At 44.1% G+C, this 25427-nt stretch overlaps 2 protein-coding genes across 2 annotated transcripts; one reads left to right on the forward strand and one right to left on the reverse strand.

The window, feature by feature from the left end:
* The first annotated feature begins 1090 nt into the window (after positions 1-1090).
* On the forward strand, positions 1091-25281 carry LOC109418329 (eukaryotic translation initiation factor 2-alpha kinase-like). The gene is made up of 3 exons (XM_019692512.3): positions 1091-1567; positions 21654-24552; positions 24724-25281. The coding sequence occupies exons 1-3, from the start codon at positions 1395-1397 to the stop codon at positions 25039-25041; spliced, it is 3390 nt and encodes a 1129-aa protein (XP_019548057.3). The 5' UTR covers positions 1091-1394; the 3' UTR covers positions 25042-25281.
* LOC134289976 (uncharacterized) lies at positions 10861-16606 on the reverse strand. The gene is made up of 2 exons (XM_062856862.1): positions 12989-16606; positions 10861-12823 (listed from the first exon to the last, which is right to left on the reverse strand). Exons 1-2 carry the CDS (start codon positions 16394-16396, stop codon positions 11096-11098), a joined length of 5136 nt encoding a protein of 1711 aa, XP_062712846.1. The 5' UTR covers positions 16397-16606; the 3' UTR covers positions 10861-11095.
* Positions 25282-25427: the final 146 nt, after the last annotated feature.

Here is a 25427-nt window from a genome sequence, read left to right on the forward strand (position 1 = left end):
TCCGCAAAATTTTTGTTCGAGAAAAATAGCGTTTTTGAATGGTAACGATACTTAACAACCCATTCGGTCTATCATTCAAACTCCCAAAATGATAAGTACTATCATTAATATCATATGGCGTATCAGCGATAAATAATCCAGTTTATGATAACATGAATAATAAGAAAATGATACACTGTAAAATTGTTGTATGATACCGTTTTATTCGGGACGTCAGCAAGCTAGCTTAACATTTGAAACTTAAATGATTAGTTAGTGAAAATATTCTACTACAAAAATTCAATAAAATTTTTCACTGCCAAATCATATGAATTTAAAATATTTTTTTAGTATAATTTTATTAGTGTTTGCTCTTATTATTATATTAAAAATAATAAATTCAAAAATTTGGTTAATCTCCGTGCCACCGGAGACCACCAAATGGTTCCCTCGATAAAGAGGAAACGTCTGAATTCACAGAACACATTGCCATCATCACACTCATGCATGGTTCGTTAGTGATGGCTGACAACTATTGTGCGTTTAGCACTAAATTGATTTCCGAAAAAACTTCATCGACTTCCGCTGCCTTTCCTATGCGTTAAACATAACGTCGGAAGTAGTGCACTGTACAGTAAATCTGGTTTTCTATACAGCGCACTACTTCCGACGTTATGTTTAACGCATAGGAAAGGCAGCGGAAGTCGATGAAGTTTTTTCGGAAATCAATTTAGTGCTAAACGCACAATATATGCTTCTATTTTGCATACTTTCGACTGCAGTAAAATCCACTTGAAACCCATATACAATTTATAATACGATGAAGTGCGAAATTTCCAATAACTTTCCATTGGAGATTCACTATATTTTCAAGCGGGTTTCACTTAACTCATGTGAACTCACTGAAAAATTGATTTTGGAACGGTTACTTGACTTTTTCCAGTGAAATCAAAATGAAATTTCCTCTCAGTGTAAATATATTTTTTTAGGTATTTGCGAACCCCTGGAGATTTGGCAAAGCGTTACGATCAATCGACTTGTCGGCACAATGGCTAACGCCTATTTTCTGACAGCTCCAGGTTGGATGTTTTCGTTGTGGCACGCAAACATCATCGCTCTCTTCCAGTCGTTTTTTCATTGCCGTTCTAGCGACATCAACATAATCCGTCGTCGTCGCGAGTGTTTTTTCGTTCCGCTGCAGCCCCCTAATTATCGTTCTTTGGTCAGTGCGTCGCGGGACCAATAGTTTTGCTTCTGTCGCTGCGCGATTATCGTGTAATGAGTGTGTGTTTGTTGTTGGTGGTTCCATTCCCTACGAGTGCATTCTCGGCCATCCGTACCAATGTCCGGAAGCAACAGCAGCAGTAGCCTCCGTTGATCTAAAAAAGCAGTGTTGATTCCCTGATTCCGAAAATATGCCTACGTTCTCGACGCTGATTGGGCCGCTGCTGTTGGCCGGGATGGTCCTGCTGGGAGGTGCCGGGGCAGATGCAGGAACGGCAGGTCCCTCCGAGCAGCAACCGATCACCGTGGAAAAGCTGCCGTTTTGCGACGACGACGTCGATAGGGGACGTGACATCAGCGATAGGTGAGTGCGTTTTATATATTAATTTGCTCTTGGTGGTACAATGAAATTGGAGGTAATTACTGCTGCTTTGCAGTGGCAAGGTCAGCAAACGCTCTGTGATGGGGAGAAGAGCATCGGACGATGTAAGTGCAATACAGGTAAAGACGCAGGTGGCTTTCTTTGCTTTTTACCACTAGCTGGGATGATCATGTTCGAACATGATTGCATCATGCAAAAATGTTATCCTAATGTTGCAAAAAAAAATGCAAAAATGTTTTTATCTCAATTTTAAACCTTTCTATATCTCTTGTTATTATAAAAAAAAAAATAAACGAAAACAAGTAAAGATCTAGTTAGTCAAGATATGGGATGTCGTATTTGAACGCATCCTCTAGCTTGCTTCGCATATGCCTTTAAATGCAGGTTGCTGTAGTTAAACTTTTATGAATTTAAATTCAATCAAATATTGTCTATTAAAACAAACATTATCTTGTTCAATGATTTTTAAAACCATAGAAACGCCGACACTCATTTTGCGTAGCTTTGATATCGACCTTATCGATATCAATATTGATAACGACTGGTAATCCTAACAAAACGTGCATAGTTAATGCCCTCTCATGAAGAAAAATTGATTGATTGATTTATCTTTATTAAAGAGACTTTCAGCCCTTGGCTTGAAGAAAAAAAGAAATAGCCATAGCATAATTAATTGATTGAAAATAACAACGAGATAAGCGCCCTTGATTGCCACCGGTCGCGTGCAGATGTACCAATCGTCATCGTTTGAATTTTCTTCATTGCACAAAAAAAACGGCGCGAAACAAGTGCTCTCTAGATTGTTCTTGAATCATCATTCACCATAGCCTTGCGTCATATCGATAACAGCGCAAAATGAAAACAGGTGAACGAATATGTGTTAGGCGTAATCTGGGTTATAATTATAGTTTATATGAAGATACTAAATCTGGCGTATTTTTTTAGTATCTTATGATATAACATTTTTTTAATTTAAACGATATTATCCAAACTCCATAATTTTGCTTCATTGAATAACTTATCTGAACACATCACTCCAAAGCATCGAACATCTGATGACACGCGTTTTTTTTTTCTTTTGAAGAAAAATCAGGCGAGAATCACTTTCTTCTGTTCTGATGTTCTTTTCCCCTTACATACATTTTCGTGGAATATCGTTCGATACATTTGCGATACGCATACGGTTATAATACCAAGTATGTAGTGTCAATAAGTAGGTAGGCGTGTTTTCGTTTGCATTTTGTTTCGTTACCTATTCGTAACGGTTGTCGTTTTTCGGCATTTGGCATCATCCACGTCGTTTGGTTAGTTATTAGTTTCTAAAGAGGTGTTTGGTTCGAGAGAATAGGATTCGTATGTGTTGTCGCCATGGGGCAGGACACTTATAAATATTGGCAGTAATATCAATTAATAGTCGATAAATATTGCGCATTTATTTCACCACTGGACTGCGCATACAGTCATCATAAGTACGAAAACGTTAATAAAAGTGCGCGATTGCATCAAATCCAGTTGATGTCTTCGGCGCACTATTTCTTTGATTTGTGCAGAATAAGTGCTCTGAATACACCGAGTTGATTTGATGCAATCGCGCACAGTTATTTGCGTTTTCGCACTCTTGAAAACTCGTGCGATAGTCCAGTGGTGAACTAAATGCGCTATATTACACTGAGAGGAAATTTCATTTTGATTTCACTGGAAAAAGTCAAGTAACCGTTCCAAAATCAATTTTTCAGTGAGTTCACATGAGCTAAGTGAAACCCGCTTGAAAGCATAGTGAAACTCCAAAGAAAAGTTATTGGAAATTTCGCACTGTATCGTATTGTAAATTGTATATGGTTTTCAAGTGAATTTTACTGCAGTCGAAAGTATGCAAAATAGACGCGTATAGTTGTCACCCATCACTAACGAACCATGCATGGATGTGATGATGGCAATATGTTCTGTAAATTCAGTTGTTTTCTTGTTATCAAGAGAACCATTTTGGTGGTCTCCGATGGCACGGAGACGAACCATATTTTTGAATTACCTTTATATAAAATAAAAATAATAGTAAAAGCTAGTAAAATTATACTAAAAAAATATTTTTAATTCATATGATTTGGCAGTGAAAAATTTCACTTAAATTTTATTGGATTTTTTCAGTAGAATATTTTCACTAACAAATAATTTAAGTTTCAAATGTTAAGTGAGATGGAAAAAATCTACTTAAGATTTCCAGTAGAATTTAAGTGAATTTTTCGCTCAGTGTAGGGCGATTCGCTTAGACCAAGCCCACTCATAGGCTCAATCAAGCGTTTTAACGTAAAGTAGAGCCCCGAACAAAGAAGCGAACCGCACCGGTCGCTGCTAAGTAGGGCTCGAAAGCAAAAAGTTTACGAACGGTTCGTAGCAGGGCTTAGAATATAGAGACACGCAAAGTACGGTCTCTATCCGTAGGCTCGTGCGCTCTCTCGCGTTTAAATCTCTGGGTAGCGTAAAGAGCAGAGAAAATAGGTAGAGAAGCGAATAGTGTGAAGCCAAAAATACCTTATCGAACCGTCAAACTGGTATCCTAATGAACAAAATCAACAAACCTTGACGATTGCCGCAAAAGTGAAGATAAGTATTGCACTCATTTCAAACATTAGGGGGATTCACTTAACAGCGTAAACTGATTAAACTGATTAAACGTCGTGATCACCAAAGCAATCTTTGATTATTTCATTCGCAAAATCATGAAACATTTCAAATAAGCAGAAAAACATGGCTTACGCAGCAATTGAATCTGTTTAATCTGTTTAGTGAATACCCCTATTATTTCACCAAAGTTTCCAAATATTATGGATAACAGTGCAAACAACTTTGATTTCTTGAATTAATGAAAATTGTTCCATTTTGGAACATCAGTTTGATAATTCCTAGTTAATACAACAACAGTATAGTTTATTGCATTGCTAACTGGACTGCGACAGAGTGCGGAATCTTAAATAAAAGTGCGATATTGCATCAAATCGTTCCGATGTCTTCACCGCACTTATTCATCATGAGCTAATGAATAAGTGCGGTGAAGACACCGAAACGATCTGACACCAAATCGCACTTTTATTTGAGATTCCGCACTTCCTCGTCGCACTTTTAACTGCGCAATGCGCAATATAAAAAGTTTTCAAATGCGGTATACGAGATAGGCACTACCTTCGATGGGTGGATTAATCTGCTTTGCGACAGTTGCCAGCATCCGAGCAATGAAATCAAAACAGAAAAAGTGTTGCCGTTCAGGCGGCTCTTCACTCTTCGCTTCTCTACCAATTTTCTCTGGTAAAGAGGAGACGAAAGAACATGAGTATGGATTTGTTGCCAGGTATATAGTTTCTAGAGAATGATTTTCTTGTTTTGTATAGGTAGGAATTTATTTTAGTTTGCATCAAATATTTGAAATTTTCAACCAATCAATATCATAGATCGTTACACGAATAACACAACAAATTGTCTGACATAGAATTGTGATAGAGTGACAATACAAACGCAGAAAAATAATAGGTTTAAATTGACAAGCTTTGCTTAAGTATGTTATGAATAAAGTTTTCGCTTCTTCGCCAATTTTAGGATCATGCATATCGAAAATGTATTGATTTTCTCTTAAAAATAGTTACGATTGCTCATAATCGCACCTTTAGTTTTTGATTCGGCCGATCGTTTCGAAACTAATATTTGAAGAAATGTATAGTGATTCAGTGAGTTTTGCTGTTTTAACACGTACATGTTTGAGCCGGGTTTTCTACGCAGCAAGTAAAGCTTAGTTTCGCACATTTAGAAAAATGTCCAAATAAATAACTCGCAAAGTTCGTTCCGACAAGTTTCAAAATTATCGTCATCCGACGCAGATTCCGGTGAGAAGATGTGCGTATTGTCTAACCCGAAAAGAACTATTTGACGGTAATAAGTGACCACAAGGTTTTCTTTCTTCACTTTCCGGGCTGAGATCCTCCACTTTGAAAGAGCTGTGCCTCGCGTTTCGTTTTGTCGTGTATATTTCAAAAAGGCAAAAGAGTTTTGGTTTGATTGCTGTTTTTGAAAATGGTGGTCGTCAGTGGGTGGTTTAGTAAATATAAATTTATTGCATCTTGCTTTGCTTTATAGATTACCGTGCAAATGTTCAATCGTCTAAAATATTTGTTCACACGTCAAACATCAAAGAAAGTAGCAAGTAAACAAACCGATTATTCCATGCACCACCCAAAAAGTGTAACCGACGCTTAAAATTTCTAGCAGCGAAACGAACCAATGTATGCTGAAACCGGTGGGAACATATTGTGGTGTGACAAAAAAATTCTGCAGGGGGTCGAATACGGTGCAAAAAAAGCAATAAAAATATAAATTAAATAAACGAGACATTAGGAAGAAAGTGTGCGAAATGGGTAACTTCACCGTCCACGCATCCTTCCCCCCTGTAAATTCGAGAAGTACCTTGCCGAAATAAAATATTCTGTACTCCAAGTATTTCGAAGAATCATCTTTGCGCGTAAATACAACGCAGTAGACCAGGCCGCTTTGATGCATGTGTCATATCTCTGATATGCTGCAAGCATCAGTATTGACAAGAAAAGTAACACGATTGCTTTCCAGGGTGATTCCGCGTATGTATGAGATTAGATAAGAGTAGTAACGATTTTTCAAAGATGCATTGACTGTACCTAACTCAACTCAGATATCATAGAAACACTACAGTTATTTTGCGCAAACTTATCGCAGACTGTTAGAAGACAGCTTCTACTATGACCAGGATTCAAGAATCTTGACCTACGCGAAGTTGTAAAGGAGACAACTACGTTATAAATGTGTTGGAAATGCAAGGGATGTAATTATTCAATAAACCTAATTATTAAAAAAGATGCTCATAATCTCAAATTCAGATAAATTTCTTGCGAGAAAGGCAACATGAATATTGAAGAGATGGATATTATTTTAGATAAACCTACAAGTCATACAGTAAGCAACAAACATATAATTTAAAAAAAGATTGCTTGAATTCCGGGATTAAATACAATCATAAATTACTGAGAAAATTATATCTTTAAACGCACCAAAACTGGTACAAATCTCCAAGGGAATTATTTATTTGAATTCAATTTTTACTAACAGTTTTCAGTCTTATCCAAAACCCCATCTTTCATAATATGAGCACAAATTATTATACTGAATAAGATTTGCAATAACCCCATAGAAATACACAAAATATTGCGATGATTTACAGAAGTGCAAAAAACCGATGATGGTACGGAGAGAATAGAGACCACCGGTGCGCAAAGGCGACCGATCATTATTTTACTCACATGGAAACGAACGACCGGTGCGAAAATGGGTTGATAACGAAAATAAAAATCGTTAACGACGTGCTGTTGCGTGTGTAGTATTAAGCCCACGGGTGGGCTTGGTCTTAACAGCGTAAACTGCTGATTAAATGTTATTCTGATTAAACGTCCCGATTGTCCAGGCAATCTCTGATTCATTCGCAAATTTCATGAAACATTTCAAATAGCAGAAAATCATGGCTTACGCAGCAGTTTAAACCAAGAGGTTTCCAACAATTTTTTTAGGGACAAGTAATCAATGATTACTTTCGATTTCTCTGAATAATCAGGTAATCACAAGTAATCATGGTAATCTGAAGTAATCATTAGTAATTCGAAGTAATCAATGATAATCCGTGGTAATCAATAATAATCAGATGTAATCAATGATAATCAAATGTCATCAACGGTATAACCAATCGAAGTAATCATGAGTAATTAGTTGTAAACACATGACAATCATAGGTAATCTAAGTAATGTCCGACCCAGAAGGGTCACTGTGTATAGATCCGTTTCGCACTGCTGTTTCTAGATCAATGGCATTCTGCAATATTAACGTTATTTGAAAATCTACTTACTTGTTCTGAGAACAAGTTCTGAGTTAGTACAAGCCAAGCAGTCGACACTGAAAACGTCACAGATAGACCAAACTAGACTTTGTAGTACTAGAACTAATAAAACTTTTCTCGTTTTGCTAGTTTGAAGCTTTATGTTTAGTTTTCTAGTTGTTATCATTTAATTCTGCTAAAACACTCGTTAGCCAACTTGTTATTCTTAAACATGAATTCAGTAACAAATTTTTGAAAACGACGTATAATCAATGGTGTAGCATTGATTATACGTCGTTTTCAAAATTTGTTACTGAATTTAAGATGAATTGTAAAGTACTTAATGGTTGCCAGACTAGAAACTGCAGATGCGGTTCTTCAAGTGGTCATCCAGTAATCAGCTGTTATGTGAAATTATGGGACGATTAAAGGGCCTAACTGCTAGGGCCCAACTGAAAATGGATCCATAAAAGGGCACAACTGATTTTGAAATTCGTAAAAAGGCCTGTCTGCCGTGCATGTGATGCTGTAATTTTTGAGAATTTTGTGCAAATAATGCACACAATCATAAAGCAGACCTCCATGCGTGTCAATGAGTGGAATAGAATACTAAGAAAAGTCTTTCGTCTTTAAATAGGATCAACCAATCTTGAAGAAAACCTTTTCATGCGATTATCTCAATGTTTACGTTTTGCAGATAGACCCTTTTCAAATGTTACGCTACAGTTACTTCGCACGGGCGAAACTACCGGGGTTGCCGAGGGTGCCAGGCACCCCCTAGAAATTGAATGCTTTGCTGTGAGATATAGGGAGATGAATGATGAATGGATGAACTAATGAATATTGATATGTAGTGCATTCCCTGGACAAAATCCGTAGTTTCGCTCATTGCAGTCAGTGAAGAGAATCAGACAAAAGAGGCACAAAACAAGCAACAAAGAAGGCGCGATGATTACTCTTTATCCCTACTGGTAACAGATAATGACATGATCTCGAATTTTTTTGTTGCGGGCAAAACGCCTATATAGAGTAACTGATTTTGTTTCGTAGTATTGTTAAGTTAAGTTACGTGTCTCTATCAGAGAGATTTCCAGTCCGAAACTGTTTCATCTATTTAGTGAAAGTGTTGTCTTTTAGACAAGATTTACTGCGACCGCCTGCGACTATATTGCTGAAAAATCTGAATAAACTTGTAATGGTATTCTCGGAAATAAAAGTAGAGGTTTTTTAAATAGGAATTGGTGGAAATATTTGCCAGAGCTCTTGAAGATATTTTCGGTGGAATTAACGTTACTATTCTCAATGGAATGTGCTCCTGTATGACCACCATGCCAATTTCTGCATGAATTCATCCAGGATTTTGGCGAAAATCACTGAATATTACTTGTGAATTTTTGTCTGAATTTCTGTAGGTGTGGTATTCTAGTTCAACACCTGGAAAAACTTCCTGATAAAATTATTTGACGAATGTTTGGAAGAGAAATCTTCGAAATGATACCTTCCAGTAATTTTCAAAAATTGTGCACTATTTTTGACAAGAGTTTTTTTTTTAAAACACCGCCAAATACTGTTATGACTATTTTGTTTTCAACTGTTTTTGCTTTGCTTTGTTTTTGACATTGAAGCTTGTTGGAAACGATAGCTATCAACATTTATTATTCCCTGAAGAAGTTGCTGACTACACGGAGAAAAATAATTAGTAAACGCAACCATTTTTTAGTTCAATTCAACCGGAATCTCAGTTTGAATATGGCACAAATAAAATAATAGTTTGATTTTACTGACCGCGTTTGTTGAAACAAACTATGATTTCAGTTAACTATTTTGAAGGACTTCCAGTTAAATTCAACTAACCTTAGTTTGGTTTTACTATTTTGTTAGTTGATTCATTTTGACAGCTCTCGATCCAAACTGAAGTATTTGTTGTTTTAACAAACAAGTTCAGTTTGACTCTACCAAAGCTTAGTTTGAATGAAACCAAAAACGCCGGTTATATTAAACAACATATTTGTTGAACTGCATGACCCATCCTTCTCTTTATTTTGGAGAGAAAAAAAAAACAAAAATAAAATCGTATGTCTATTTATTTAAATATAATTATTCATAAACTTGAGACAAAACAAACCTGAATCAAATCTTAAATACAAATGACACTTTTAGCGATATCCATCAGATTATGCTGCATTCCTCCAATCCGGAATATCGAAAGCGCTCGCGTGGTGTCTTCCGCTTATCCCATGGAGTTGTCGAAACGGAGCATCTCTGCCAGAATAGACTGGATAGCCGGTTACAGTAAACGAATCTCCTAACATCCCACCGGTGGCCCCTTGCTTCGTCCAAATTTCTGCCAGGATCTGTTTTTTCTTCGTTTGCGGGAAGGCTCGTGGGTAGGTTGGCAGCATCTAACCTTCTCCTTGGTGGCATCTCTCTTATCACACCCTTCATTGTAAAATTTGCAACAGAAGTGAAAAAACGAGTAAAACTTCGACATTAATTCACATTCGCTAAAAGGAATGGTTGAATACTTACTTGCTAGCTCTTGCTAGTTAATGTTGTCTTGGTTATCAGCTGAGAAAATAAGCAAATGTCTTGATTTTTTGTTAAAGATGAAAACAGTAGTCACTTGAGCACAAAATTGTTACAACTTCTGAGCTAGCGAGTCTTCTCGAGTGAAAATGAATCAGAGTAAAAATTGCATTTTTCTTTGTTCATCTGAATCAAAACAAACCGTATTTTAGTAAATGCAACCCGAACTTTTAGTAGAATTTACCAAGTTTCCGGTTTAAAACAACTAATTTGGCAGTTGTTTTTTGTTACTAAATGACGGTAGAAACAACTGTTTTACCGGTTCGTTTCAAACAATAAACGTGGTTCAAAAACAACAAAACTACAATTCAAAACAACTATTTGTCCAGTTTGTAAATCAACAAACATGTTAGTTGATTCAAACTGTATAGTTTTTTCTCCGTGTACAACATCTGATGAAGGAGAAAACATGTCTGTTCGATTGCAGCTGGGACTTTCCAAACTTCCCAGATTTCCAGATACTCCAGTCATTAGCTACTCTGTAAACTCAATTACTTCCTCTGGAGTAAAGAATCCGCTCGAACATAAATGAGAAATTGCGCCTCGAACTATTTTTAGAATTGCTTCAAAAACTCTTCAAATATGGGTGTTTTCGCCACCGTAGCCTTGTGTGTTTGACGTAACTCGACTGATGTCAATGTGTTACCGTCCATATACGGTGGAGCTTTTGTTTTGGTGAGTTGAGTAGCGGAAAACCCCGGCTTCAATGATCCATTCCTCAAAAATGTTTGAATTGTATACGTTAACAAATACTAAAGGATTTCTATCACAATTGTCTAATCAATTCCTGTTTAATTTTCACCTTCTTAACCTGTGCGACCGAAAGTTTTCTTTCTCGCGACGAGTGAAAAACGCGTGGACTGTATTTCGATTACTCTTTTATTCTGACGTCTGCAAAACTGATCGTGTGTGGGGAGATAAAAAAAAAAGAAAAACAATAAAAATTCAGATTGTACACTGAACGAAAAAGTGTTAGTCAATTGAATACAATAATCATGAAAACGTTCCAACATCCTCCCCCGCCATTGGATTTCCGGGAAATTCAATCAGCTTCCGTCTTATCCTCATCGTCGTCCAACGGCAGTACGGCAACCTTAGCCGTCGATCGTTTGAAAACCCCTGATGTTGTCTTCACCGTCACTACTCGGGTTACTGCATCCTGTCCTGGGTGGGTATCCACTATTCTTCCAAGTCGCCATTGTAGTGGAGGAACGTTATCCTCCTTGAGCAGCACCAAAACTCCAACCCTGATCACGGTGTGCTGCTTGGACCACTTTCGACGTTCTTGCAACTCAGACAAATAAATTACCGACCATCGCTTCCAGAAGTCGGCGCGCATCTTCTGAATGTGTTGCCATCTAGAGAGGGTTCCATGCTTGATTTGGTCGTAGGCTGGTTCGGGAATCGCAGTTATGGGACGACCGATCAGCAGATGACCGGGTGTAATAACGCTGTAGTCGTCTGGATCCGCGGTCTGAGGGACTAACGGCCGCGAATTCAAAATGCCTTCAATCTGCGTCAGAAGCGTGCTCCATTCTTCTTCAGTCAGCTTCGTATCTCCTGCAGTGCGCTTGATCAGGTACTTAGCCGACTTGACACCGGCTTCCCATAATCCACCCACGTGTGGTGAACGAGGGGGGATGAAATGCCAGCTTATTTCCTTGGGTAGGCAAAATCCTTGGATTGCATCGTTGGTCAGCTGTTGGTGCAGAAGACTGTAAAGCTCGTGGAGCTCCGAGCTTGATCCAGCAAAATTGGTAGCATTGTCACTGTACATGTGCACCGGAATGCCACGTCGTGCGACAAATCGGTGCAATGCAGCTATGAATGCGTCTGTCGTTAGGTTTGATACGAGTTCGATGTGTACGCATTTAGTGACCATACAAACAAACAGCGCAACGTATGCTTTGCAATACACAGGCTTGCGTGGGTTGCCTTTGCGTACGAAGATTGGTCTGGCAAAATCAACACCAGTGCGTTCAAACGGAAGAGCCTGGGTAACTCTGCAGCGGGGTAAATCTCCCATGAAAAGCTTCGTCTCGGGAGGGGCCACTCTAAAGCATCGTACGCATTTCCTAATCTGCTTTCGGATTACGCTCCTTCCGTTGAGAACCCAATATCGCTGTCTCAAGACCGAGAGGGTTCCATTCGGTCCAACATGCAAGTTCTCCTGGTGAATCGCTTGGATCAGGATATCCGTGACATGATGATTGGCAGGAAGCACCGCCGGGCACCGCTGCTCGTATGAGACATTCGCATGCTTGATTCGTCCGTTCACTCGTAGTATGCCGCGACTGTCAATCCATGGATTGAGGCTTCGAAGTCTCCCAACGTACTTCTCGGTAGTTCCCTGCTTTTTTTGGACTTCCTGGATATCTGCTTGCAGCCGTTGTTGTTGAGCCATGTAAACAATGGCCAGTAATGAAGATCGTAGCTCCGCCACAGTTGGGTACGGACCACAGTCTCCTTCGGTGAACCGCTTCCTGGTCTTGTTGGCGAAACGGATCACGTAGGCAATCACCCGTTGTAATTTGCGGAAAGAGCTGAACTTCGCAATAACTCTGTTATACTCCAGCTCGTTGTCATCAGTCGCCACTACTGCGGCCACCTTCACTTCCGGTAGTTCGGCAATCTCCTCCATGGGGTCTTCTTCGTAAGCGCTTTGCTGAATGAAATCTGGACCGTGCCACCAAAACCGATTTCCAATCAGGGCCTCCGGATACAGACCTCGGGAAACAAGGTCCGCAGGATTCGCGTTTGTGCGCACGTACTTGTAATCGTAGGTTGGTCGAGGGGTTAGTTCTTGGATGTGCGCCACACGATTCGCTACGTAGGTGTTGAGTTGGCTTGGCGACTTCAATAACCACCCCAGAGTGATGGTCGAGTCCGAGTACAGCACCTGTCGATCGAATTTCACCTTGAGTGCCGAAACTACCTTGACCACCAATCTTAACATCAGACGAAAGCCACAGAGTTCGAGTCTCGGAATTGTAGCCTTCGGTGCCAAGTGCGATTTGCTGATCAACAGATGAACTTCCACTGTATTATCCGCCATTATGCTACGTACATAGACGCAGGTACCATATGCGTCTTGCGAGGCATCTGAGAATGCATGCAACTCTAAAGCAACTCGTTCGGGTGCGATGACTCGACGTTCGATTTGTAGATCCATCAGGGCCCGTAGACCATCACGAAATTTGTTCCAGTTCTCTGCAACTTCCTTGCTCAGCTCTTCGTCCCATGATACCTTTTTCATCCACAACTGACGCATTATCAATTTAGCGGTGACGCAAACCGGTGCTTGCAGACCCAACGGGTCGAAGGATCTGGCTATTTCTGACAAAATGTAGCGTTTCGATACCGGATGCGTCCGATCAGTGGGAGCAATACGAAACATCAATTGATCGCTGGTAGGGCTCCACAAAATGCCGAGAGTCTTGATCAAATCGTTTACGCCATCCAATTCGTATGACATCCGCTTCTCTCGGCGCTCTTCTGGTACAGTGTCAAGAAATTCGGCAGAGTTTGAGCACCACTTATGAAGCTCGAATCCTCCCTTCATCAGTAGCTCTTCCAGTTCAGTGCGGGCCAGCATCAATTCCTCTAGGGTATCAGCACCCGAAAGTGCGTCGTCGATATAGAAGTCGTTTTCCAGTATTTCTGCTCCACGAGGGTGGTCGTGCCCTTCATCACGAGCCAACTGCTTGAGCGTGCGAGTGGCCAAGTACGGCGCAGACGCCGTCCCATAGGTAACGGTCAAAAGCTCGAGTGTCTTGAGTGGCTCTGCGGGATCTGCTCTCCAAAAAACACGCTGATACTTTGTGTGGTCAGTATGCACCAGTATCATGCGGTACATCTTAGAGATGTCCGCCGTGAACACAAACGCATGTGTTCGAAATCGAAGAGCAATATCGATGAGCGAATCCTGGATAGTAGGGCCGATCATCAGAGTGTCGTTCAAAGACAGACCCGAACTCGATTGTGCCGAAGCGTCAAACACGGTTCGAAGCTTGGTAGTAGACGAGCTTGGTTTGAGTATAGCGTGGTGGGGCAGGTAGAATCCACCAGCTTCTTCTTCGTTCGGATCGACTTCCCGACAGTGGCCCAACTGTCTATACTCCTCCATAAAAGCGCAATATGCCTCCTTGAGTTCTGCGTTTTTTGCCAGCTTCTTCTCGAGGTACGAGAATCGTAGTAGAGCGTGCTGCTTCGAGTCGCCGAGTTGACTCACATTGTCACGAAAAGGCAACTTGACGATGTATCTTCCGTTTGGGAGCCGGCTGTAGGTCTGGTCGTAGAACTGCTCGCATGCCGCCTCTTCAGACGACAGACTGGAAGCGGTGGGTACCGCCTCGGATTCCCAGAACCTTTCCACGAGATCGTTCAAATCTGCTTCACGGACCGCGACGTTGCAGTGGGTGACTTCATACTTCCAGCTTGTAGCGTCGGCGATGCCACCGACCACCCAACCAAAAACTGTCTCCTGTAGAAACGGCAGGCTTTCGGCGAGCTTAACCTTACCTGAATTCAGAAGACCGAAGAAGTGGCCGACTCCAATCAACATATCCACCCGCTGAGGGCGATGAAACTCCGGGTCGGCGAGGTTTAGCCCGGACGGTATCGGCCACGTAGAAATGTCAACGTTCTTTGCAGGTATGATTCCAGTAATCCGATTGATCACCAGACACTCAATGTTGTTTGTGTATTTCTTGTCCCGAGCTTGTACGTCGACGTGTACCAAGGCCGAAACCTTGGTCGTAGAACCATCCACTCCCGTGACATCGACGTTCACACTCCGGCGTTTCACCCGTAGTAGCGATGCCAATTTCTCCGTCAGTAGATTCACTTGTGAACCACAATCCAGCAGAACGCGGCACGGCTGGGCCTTGCCACTGTCGTCGAAAATGTTCACAAGTGCTGTACACAACAGTGTATTTTGTTGGTAGAGTGTACAGGAAGCGCTGATCTTGTTCGTCGTAGTGGGCTTCGTGGAATCCTCGTTTGATGCCGCTGGTACCGCAACCGTTGTCTGCTCGACGACATCCGTGGGAGTAGTGTTCATGTGGAGAGTAGAATGATGTCGTTTGTTGCAGGCTTTGCATGACTTCTTGGACGAACAGCGCGCAGTGACGTGTCCCTTCCTCAAGCAGTTATAGCAGACTCCAGCTTGCTTGGCTTTCTCGTAGCGTTCCTTCGGATTCAGCTTAAGATAATCGCTGCACTGATGATTCAGGTGGCCTTGCTCACAAAAATTGCATCGGTATTCGACCGACGCCGCCAGGGACGATATCTTCAGTGGAGGAGTCTTCGTAGTAGCGTTGGTGGACTTCTTCGGCTTGCTAGCTGGTTCGATCCGCTCCAAAACTTGGCTGCGAGTTGTGAGGAACTTGATCATGTCGGCATATTCCGGAATGTCACCGTGGTCGATGCTGCTTTCCCACAACTTCCTCGTTTCCAGATCGAGCTTCGACGCCAGGATACTGACGACCATGATATCCGAGAGTCCATCCATCTCAAATTCGTAGAAGTTGAGTGCATCAACATGCCGCTTGCACTCATCCGCCAGATCGCGTAGTTGTTTGCCACTCTCGCTCGTCATAGCTTTGAGGTTAAGTATTCCGCTGATGTGGATGTCAACAATCTTCCGTTTGTCTTCGTAGCGGGCTGTCAGATGATCCATCGCAGCAGCAAAGTTTCCGTCGTTAATGGTTTGTTGGTCAATCGTTCCGGAAGCTTCACCCACCAAACACTTGTAGAGATGGTAAAGCTTCGTTGCATCTGACTCGCCGGCGTGCTTGCTCATGACGTCCAGAAAAATTGCTTTAAACTTGAACCAGTTTTCTGGTTTCCCGTCGAACGTTGGCAGCGGAGTGTGGAGAGACGGGGTCGCTTGAACTCGAACTGGTTGGGGCACCTGGGCTACTTGCATGCCCTCCTGCGGTTGTTGAATCGCCTCTTGCTTTACACCGCTCAGCAGCCGGCAAACCCTGGTTCGAACATCGTTGTGGAGCTCCTCAAACTCGACGTACTTCTGCTCCTGTTCCTCCGCGCTGGCGGGCGAAAGAGCGTAGATTCTATTCTGGAACTGGTTAAATTCATCGTAGGCAGCATCAATCGTCTTCAACTGGGTACGCAGCAGGAATTCGTCCGGGATTGTGTTGTCTTGCTCGCATCGGAAGAGAACGTTTCTGATCCGTGTAATTTTGCCCTTGACGGCACCGCGCTGTAGCACAATCGCCTGGAGCTCTTCCGCCATTTTCTTTTTCAGCTGCTGACGACCTCCGACTGGCGTGCTGTAGATTTCCAGCTTGTTTTCCGGATCTTTTACGGGAGTTGATGTCATTTACGCGTCCATTCGACCGGCGGAACCTTTATCGAGAACGACGACCGTAACTTTTCGATTATCCGGCGATGTAGGACCAAAAATGTGCGACCGAAAGTTTTCTTTCTCGCGACGAGTGAAAAACGCGTGGACTGTATTTCGATTACTCTTTTATTCTGACGTCTGCAAAACTGATCGTGTGTGGGGAGATAAAAAAAAAAGAAAAACAATAAAAATTCAGATTGTACACTGAACGAAAAAGTGTTAGTCAATTGAATACAATAATCTTGAAAACGTTCCAACATAACCCCTCAATCCTCGCAATTAACTTCAAAGAAATGTAAGAAATGCTTACATAAATTTTCCCACACATGTATTGTTTATGCATTTGTCTATCTATGCTTTCGAGATGATTTTCATAAAAAAAAATCGAATAAATTCTCCGAAGCATCGTCATTCTCTACCAGGAAAACACGCCATTTCATGATTTTTTCCCGCAGTAAATCTGCGAATTGGGCCGAATGCTCTTTCAAATAAGGCTCAAGAATTTTTCCCTGAATTTTTCTATAAGATCCAAAGGAAATATCTGCAACAATTTTCATATAAATAAATTTAGGAATATGTTCAATAACCCTTATTTCATTTTCAGTTTTAACTAAAAAAATACCAGGAACTTGCACCAATGTTTCCCTATTGAGGTTCTACTGGAACCAAATAAAGAGAAGCTGTAGGTACCAACAACCATTTTCGTTCATTGACTTAATATCCATCTAGTTCTGCACAATATCTGCTAACAATTGTATTTATTCACATGCATTTTTTATAACTTTTGGTGGAGAAGATTTTCCTGAAAATGTTTATTATGCTATACCTCCAAGTTTTCTGAATCAAGGTCGGCTCACAATTTTTGTCCGCTAACAATATTTTTGCCAAAAGTCACTATTTAGTCACTTTTTTGCCATAAGTCACTAGGGTAGAAGGTTCAGTTTTGGCCAGCCCGGAGTTTTGGCCATAGTGCGGTAATTCAGCCTGTTACGATCTAAATCGGCTTAGATTTATTTTTTACCCGTAGATTCTAATATAATATGATGACTACAGCTGCGAAAACCATACATTTTAACCCTAAAAGGGATACCTTCATGGCCTCAGTTTCGTCACCTCGCTGAGTGTGTTCCATCAAAGACGAGCTCTGAAAGGCGCCTGGGGTCCAATGGATCCCAGGTAATCCCTTTTAGGGTTAATTAAAAACTGGAAAAAAAATAATTTTCCTTAAAAAATCAGCTCCCATATATCTATTTTGGCCAGGGTGCTTCTAATTTGGCCACTCCCATAAGAAATACATGTGATTGGCCAAATTAGAAACCAACCTAAAGGACAAACGTCTTGAAATCCAGCTTCAACAGTGCATCAAAACTTCAAACGCACAAATCTCAAGAAGCAACCTTCACACAACAAAGCATTTCATTATTCTGTTCTTGCTCACTTGTAATAAGCTTAAAATAAGAAGATCAGGTGCGCTGGTTTTGCTTACGAACAGATGTGTACCCTCAAAATCGTGAGTAGGTGCCAAAGTCGGCCATTACATATACATTTATTTGTTCCACATCATTAAGACAAGACATAATCAACAATAGTACGCCACAATACTCGGTTTGTGGCTGCCGCTCTCCATCCTCGGTCACGCCCAATGCTCGCCAAGTCACGCTCCACCTGGTCCGCCCATCGTGCTCTCTGCGCTCCACGCCTTCTTGTGCCAACCGGATCCGTTGCAAACACCAGCTTTGCAGGGTTGTTGTCCGGCATTCTTGCAACATGCCCTGCCCACCGTATCCTTCCGGCTTTGGCCACCTTCTGGATGCTGGGTTCGCCGTAAAGTGCAGCGAGCTCGTGGTTCATCCTTCTCCGCCACACACCGTTCTCCTGCACACCGCCGAAGATCGTTCTTAGCACGCGTCGCTCGAAAACTCCGAGTGCTTGTAGGTCCTCCTCGAGCATGGTCCATGTCTCGTGCCCGTAGAGGATTACCGGTCTTATTAACGTTTTGTACATGGTGCATTTGGTGCGTGGGTGAATCTTTTTCGACCGCAGTTTCTTCTGGAGCCCGTAGTAGGCCCGACTTCCGCTGATGATGCGCCTCCGAATTTCACGGCTCACGTTGTTGTCAGCCGTCAGTAAGGATCCGAGGTAGACGAATTCCTCCACCACCTCAAAAGTATCCCCGTCTATCGTAACATTACTACCCAGACGGATCCGGTCGTGTTCGGTTCCGCCTACCAGCATGTACTTTGTTTTTGAGGCATTCACCACCAGTCCGACCTTTGCTGCTTCGCGTTTCAGGCGGGTGTACAGTTCTGCCACCGTTCCAAATGTTCTAGCGATAATGTCCATGTCGTCCGCAAAGCACACAAATTGACCGGATTTTGTGAAAATCGTTCCCCGGCTGTTGAGCCCGGCTCGTCGCATCACACCTTCCAGCGCAATGTTGAAGAGTAGACATGAGAGTCCGTCACCTTGTCGCAGTCCCCGGCGAGATACGAATGAACTGGATAGTTCACCCGAAACCCTTACGCAGTTTTGCACACCGTCCATCGTTGCTTTAATCAGTCTAGTCAGCTTCCCAGGAAAGCCGTTTTCGTCCATGATTCTCCATAGCTCTGCGCGGTCGATACTATCGTATGCCGCTTTGAAGTCGATGAACAGGTGGTGCGTTGGGACCTGGTATTCACGGCATTTCTGGAGGATTTGCCGTACGGTAAAGATCTGGTCCGTTGTCGACCGGCCGTCGATGAAGCCGGCTTGATAACTTCCCACGAACTCATTTGTTTTAGGTGACAGACGACGGAAGATGATCTGGGATAGCACTTTGTAGGCAGCATTCAAAATAGTGATCGCCCTGAAGTTCTCACATTCCAAATGGTCGCCTTTCTTGTGAATGGGGCAGATTACCCCTTCCTTCCACTCCTCCGGTAGCTGTTCGGTTTCCCAGATCCTGACTATCAGCCGATGCAGACAGGTAGCCAACTTTTCTGGGCCCATCTTGATGAGTTCAGCTGCGATACCATCCTTACCAGCTGCTTTGTTGGTTTTGAGCTGGTGAATGGCATCCTTAACTTCCCTCAGCGTGGGAGTTGGTTCATTTCCGTCCTCCGCTGCACTGGCGTCGTCGTTCCTTCCGTTGCCGTGGGCTCCCGTGCCTACGTTCTCCACGCCGTTCAGGTGCTGATCGAAGTGCTGCTTCCACCTTTCGATCACCTCACGTCCGTCCGTCAAGAGGCCTCCGTCTTTATCCCTGCATATTTCGGCTCGCGGCACGAAGCCGTTGCGGGATGCGTTGAGTTTCTGATAGAACTTCCGTGTTTCTTGGGAACGGCAAAGCAGTTCCATTTCTTCACACTCCGCTTCTTCCAGGCGGCGCTTTTTCTCCCGAAAGAGGCGGGTCTGCTGTTTCCGCTTCTGTTTGTAACGTTCCACGTTCTGTCGAGTCCCTTGCTGCAGCATTACCGCCCTCGCTGCGTTCTTCTCCTCCAAAACCGTTCTGCACTCTTCGTCGAACCATTCGTTTCGTCGATTCCGTTCCACGTACCCGATGGTGCTCTCGGCTGCATCGTTGATAGCTGCTTTCACTGTACTCCAGCAGTCCTCTAGAGGGGCCTCATCGAGCTCGCCCTCGTCTGGCAACGCGGCTTCGAGATTCTGCGCGTATGCTGAGGCGACATCCGGTTGCTTCAGTCGCTCTAGGTTGTACCGTGGCGGTCGCCGGTACCGTACATTGTTGATGACGGAGAGTTTTGGGCGCAGTTTGACCATCACCAGATAGTGGTCGGAGTCGATATTGGCGCCACGATAGGTCCTGACGTCGATAATGTCGGAGAAGTGCCGTCCGTCAATCAGAACGTGGTCGATTTGAGATTCCGTCTGCTGTGGTGATCTCCAGGTGTAACGATAAGGGAGGCTGTGTTGGAAAAAGGTGCTACGTATGGCCATATTTTTGGAGGCGGCGAAATCAATGAGTCGTAGGCCGTTTTCGTTCGTTTGCTGGTGGGCGCTAAACTTACCAATCGTCGGTCTGAATTCCTCCTCCTGGCCTACCTGAGCGTTCAAATCTCCTATGATGATCTTGACGTCGTGGCTTGGGCAGCGGTCGTACTCGCGTTCGAGCTGCGCGTAAAATGCGTCCTTGTCATCATCAGTACTTCCGGAGTGTGGGCTGTGCACGTTTATTATGCTGAAGTTGAAGAAACGGCCCTTGATCCTCAACCTGCACATTCTTTCGTCGATCGGCCACCAACCGATCACGCGCCTCTGCATATCACCCATCACGATGAAAGCTGTTCCCAGCTCGCGTGTGTTGCCGCAGCTCTGGTAGATGGTATGATTACCTCTAAACGTTCGCACCATGGATCCTGTCCAACACACCTCCTGCAGCGCTACGATGCCGAACCCGCGGTCCTTCAGTAGATCGGCGAGTATGCGGGTGCTCCCAATGAAGTTGAGAGATCGGCAGTTCCACGTACCGAGTTTCCAATCGCAAGTCCTTTTTGTTCGCTGGGGTCGTTGCCGTTGGTCTCGGTTCGTATTATTCTGTTGCTGATTTTCCGTTACAATGGGTTTTTACGGCTGGCTCGTAGGGTCTGACACCAACCCCCTACTTTCCGGAGGACCATAGTGCACAGTTGAGCTTAGAGTCCTTCCCTGGCACTCGGACGTAGATCAGCCGCCCCTAACATGGGGATCAGACGCTGTTGTGAGCCGCTCCTCCTGGAGAACAGACGCTCAGGTTTGCCGAAGCAAACCCCCCCTTCCCTGTCAGCCTACGACCAAAGGTCCCACCGGGGTTGGTTACCCGATCTTCCCTAAGGTTGCTCATAGTTTCCGGCCGGTACCGCGTGGAGGTAGGGATAGGAGTTGCTGGGCAGAGGCTAGTGGATCACAATGGGATCTGAATTGCGCAGCATACCCAGCCTTTACCGTGCCAAAGTCGGCCATTGTGGCGGCCATTTTGGGATTCTAACAAGTCTGTCCTTAAGAATATGGCCAAAACTGCGGCAGTGCTTCTGTTTTGGCCAGTGCCACTTTTAATATAAAAATCAACTATTGGCTTGATTTCTGCATTTTTCCTTCAAAATATAAATTGAAACCTTTCATTTGACACATTGGTTGTTTTCATAGGATTATTGATTATTTTTATAAAAATGATTTCCCTTAGACTGGTCAAAACCGGTGCCCGCACCCTATAACCACCTAAAATTTATCAAAATCTGCTCTCCTTTCCTTCCAGACTACTGTACGTCACCACCCTGGACGGTCGCCTGTCCGCGCTAGACCTCATGAACGGTGGCACCCTCCTATGGAGCGTAGAAACCGGTCCCGGTGCTCTCCTATCGTCCAGCATTCACCGCCTGGAGCTGACCAACAACGGCAAATGGGTCCGCATGATACCGTCCCTGAGCGGAGGCCTGTACAAGTTCGACGGCGACACCATCGAACCCATTCCGTTCAGTGCGGAAGATCTGCTCAAGTCGTCGTTCAAGTTTTCCGACGACTTGGTCATTTCCGGTGGGAAGGAAACCCGCTCGTACGGGGTGTCGACGCGCACCGGTCAGCTGATCTACGAGTGCACGATGCGAGGCTGTCGGAACGCGACGGAGATTATGGAGGACAGTGTGAAGAATGGTCCACCGCGGGAGGGGACGGAAGCGATTCTGCAGCATGATCCGCTGCAGGACGACGTGGTGGTCATTCGAAGGCAGACGCAAACGGTGCGAGCGGTCGAATCGAGGACCGGAAGCGAGCGGTGGAACTTCAGCATTGGACATCACGAGTTGGAAATGCTGAAGAATGAGGATTGCCGAGGCGGTGGCGGAAATGACGCGCTGGATCCGTCCATTCTGGATTTGGAACTGAAGGTTGTGATCCCGGAGGGAGTGGTGTTTGCCGTGAAGCGGTCGGAACCGGGAGTGACCGTGTGGCAGCACAAGTTTGACCACCCGATTGTAAGTGCCTGGAGGGCCGGGGATAAGACTGCACTGAGGAGTGTGGATTTGTTTCGGGGAGCGGATTGGTTGTGGAATGGAAATGGACAGCCGTCGATTGGAAGTGAAGAGAAGGGCAGCAACGGAATGATTAATCCTTCGTTATACTTGGGAATGCACCAGAGGCAGTTGTACATCCAGGAATCGACGGCCTTGATGGTACGACAAGCTACAGATGCGCAGACCGTTTTACTGACGGACGAGGGAAAATTCCCGATGATCCCTTGGAAGCCGTATCCGGCAAGACTTAAGGTGACTGGATACATTACAGATGGAAGTGACCAAGGACAAAATCCAGATGATAAGGAGTACGCTGAATCGACGGCAATTGCACGGTCGGTTCTGTATCAATCGGGTTATGTAAACGGTGATGGATTTTTCCTTTTTACGCCGGAAGACTTGGACCGCAAGGATCACGAACTGTGTTCGAACAGCTCCTCGACTCCGGCTATAGCAGATGAAGAAAGATCGAGGAATGAGAGTTCAATTTTTGACTTTGCAATGGATCCGGATGCTCCAATGAAGGTCATCATCATCTCGGTTCAATTCTATTGGATGGAGATTATGGTCATATTAACGACGACTGCTTTCCTGTTGAATGTAATGCTTCGACTCAAAAGAGAGAAAGAAATCGTGGTGTTTGTGGAACGGCAAGTGGAAGTTCCGGTTCCGATGGCGGTTGAGGCCACAGAGGAAGAATTTGCACCACTGGAGGCAGCGGCACGGATCATGGGAGGCAGAAGTCTTTCAGAGTCAAACAGCGACAATTTCGTCTCGCGCTTCCAGGAGGATTTTGATTTGGTACAGTGCCTGGGCAAGGGAGGGTTTGGAGTAGTGTTCGAGGTCAAGAATAAACTGGACGACTGTCACTATGCCATCAAAAGAGTGGTCCTTCCGAATAAGCAGGAATCTAAGGATCGTGTCATGCGAGAGGTTAAGACCTTGGCCCACTGTGAACACAGCAATATTGTGAGATATTTTCATGCCTGGACAGAGACGCCACCTCCCGGATGGCAAGAAAGTCAGGACAAGATTTGGATCCAGAGGAATTGTCTGTCGACTTCGATCGATATCGAAACACCGACGGAAACTTCTCCGCCGAATTCAAAGTTCATTCCAACAAGCCAGAGCAGCATTTCCGGAGCAAAGTACAATCATCAGCGACATCATTCCACTGGCCAGCAACCTTGGATGACGAAGCTTCCGGAGCCCATTTTTTCAATGTCCAACGTCGGGACAGATCAATCCAGCAGTAGCTCTTTCATCCAGTTCCGAGCCGACCCAGGCGAATCCCTGAGAAGTGAAACTAACGATGATTCCTTCCAAATTGAGTTCAAACATGACACCGAAGATGCCGCAGCTGGTGGCGATTCCTCGGATATTGTTTTCAAGGAGCCTTCACAGGACGAAACGTCAAAAAGTCACCATGTGATATCCATCGTCGACACTCCGCAAAAACCGGACATCCACAAACTACGAAAGAATCGTCATCGTCGGCCATTATCACTTGACCTGACCAGTACCGGACGTGTCATTCGGCAGGCCTCGACGAACACCCGGTCCCAAATGGTAGACGTTACAAGCACTGGCCCAGCTTCCACCGCTGGCAACTCTACCGTCAACAGCAAAATCTATCTCTACATCCAGATGCAACTATGCCAAAAGCAATCGCTCAAAGAGTGGCTCTCATTGAACGACCTTCCTGCGCGCCAGAACCGGATCATTCCGATCTTTGAGCAGATCGTGGACGCCGTGGAGTATGTCCACTTGAAAAAATTGATCCACAGGGACCTGAAACCAAGCAATATTTTCTTCTCGCTCGACGGCCGCATCAAAATCGGCGACTTTGGACTGGTCACGGATTCAGGTGACCTGCAGTACGACAAAGACAACAACCTACCGGGAATGGACCCGGTAGGAGCTAAAAAGGAACGCCATACCCGACAAGTGGGTACCCAGCTGTACATGTCGCCGGAGCAGCAGCGAGGTCTACCTTACAACTACAAGGTGGACATCTTCTCGTTGGGGTTGATCCTGTTCGAGCTGCTGCAAACTTTCGGAACCGAGATGGAGCGCATCTGCACTCTGAAGGACGTCCGGAAGTGCAAATTCCCACCAAAGTTTGAGGAGACCTATCCGAATGAGGTGAGTGGCTTCCTTCTAAATCATCATCATAGATAGGTACCTAATACGAAGTCTTTGAAACCTCTTTTACATCAGCTCATCCATTTCCACGACTACTATTTTAATATTCAAAGCATCATCGCATTTACATTCTACTTTCCTCTCTAATCCCACTTCCTCTTATAATTTCAGTATCAACTCCTGAAGCTGATGCTTTCGACGGAACCCGCCAAGCGGCCAACTACTTACGGCATCAAGGCGCGGCCTCCCCTGAAGCGCTTCCCCTCGAGCAAATCCACTCCACAGCTAGGGCAATCGCCTACCGCCGCCGCCGCCACCCCGATAACGCCGGAAGCAGCCGATGCTGATGATCTCCACCGGCACAGCCTTTCCGATTGCTCCGACAACAGCGAGTGGCACTTCGAGCTGCCGCCCTGGCGAAAGGATAGCCGATCCGCCACCAGTTCCAGCACCAACTCCGGAGGCAATCAGAATCAAATATTTTTCTGAGCAAATGATCTCGCCGCCGCCGGACAATCCGAAGTGCTCTGGAGTGGAGTCGAGCGTGTCAAAGACGTTATTTAATTAAGTTATTGTGCAGCGAAATTATACATGTTAGAAAACCAGTTTCTAGTATTAAGGAAAAAAGTCATTTCCAGTGAACCCCTACTTCAGCGCATGTCGTTTTTGTTGGAAGGATTTGTAATATTCACTATTAGAACGAAAAACTAATAAAATTTTAAAACATGACTTACATTGCTTTACTTCCTCCCAGAAAATCAACATCCTACTTCTTCGCGCGTTTGCCTTCGCCCTTCTTCGGTGGGGCTTTTCCTCGCAGTGCCCGCAGTCGTTTCATTTCCTCCTTGAAGTCCTGATGTTCGTCCCGAAACAGA

This window comes from Aedes albopictus, chromosome 3 (assembly GCF_035046485.1).
Source record: "Aedes albopictus strain Foshan chromosome 3, AalbF5, whole genome shotgun sequence".
NCBI classification, from domain to species: Eukaryota; Metazoa; Arthropoda; class Insecta; order Diptera; family Culicidae; genus Aedes; species Aedes albopictus.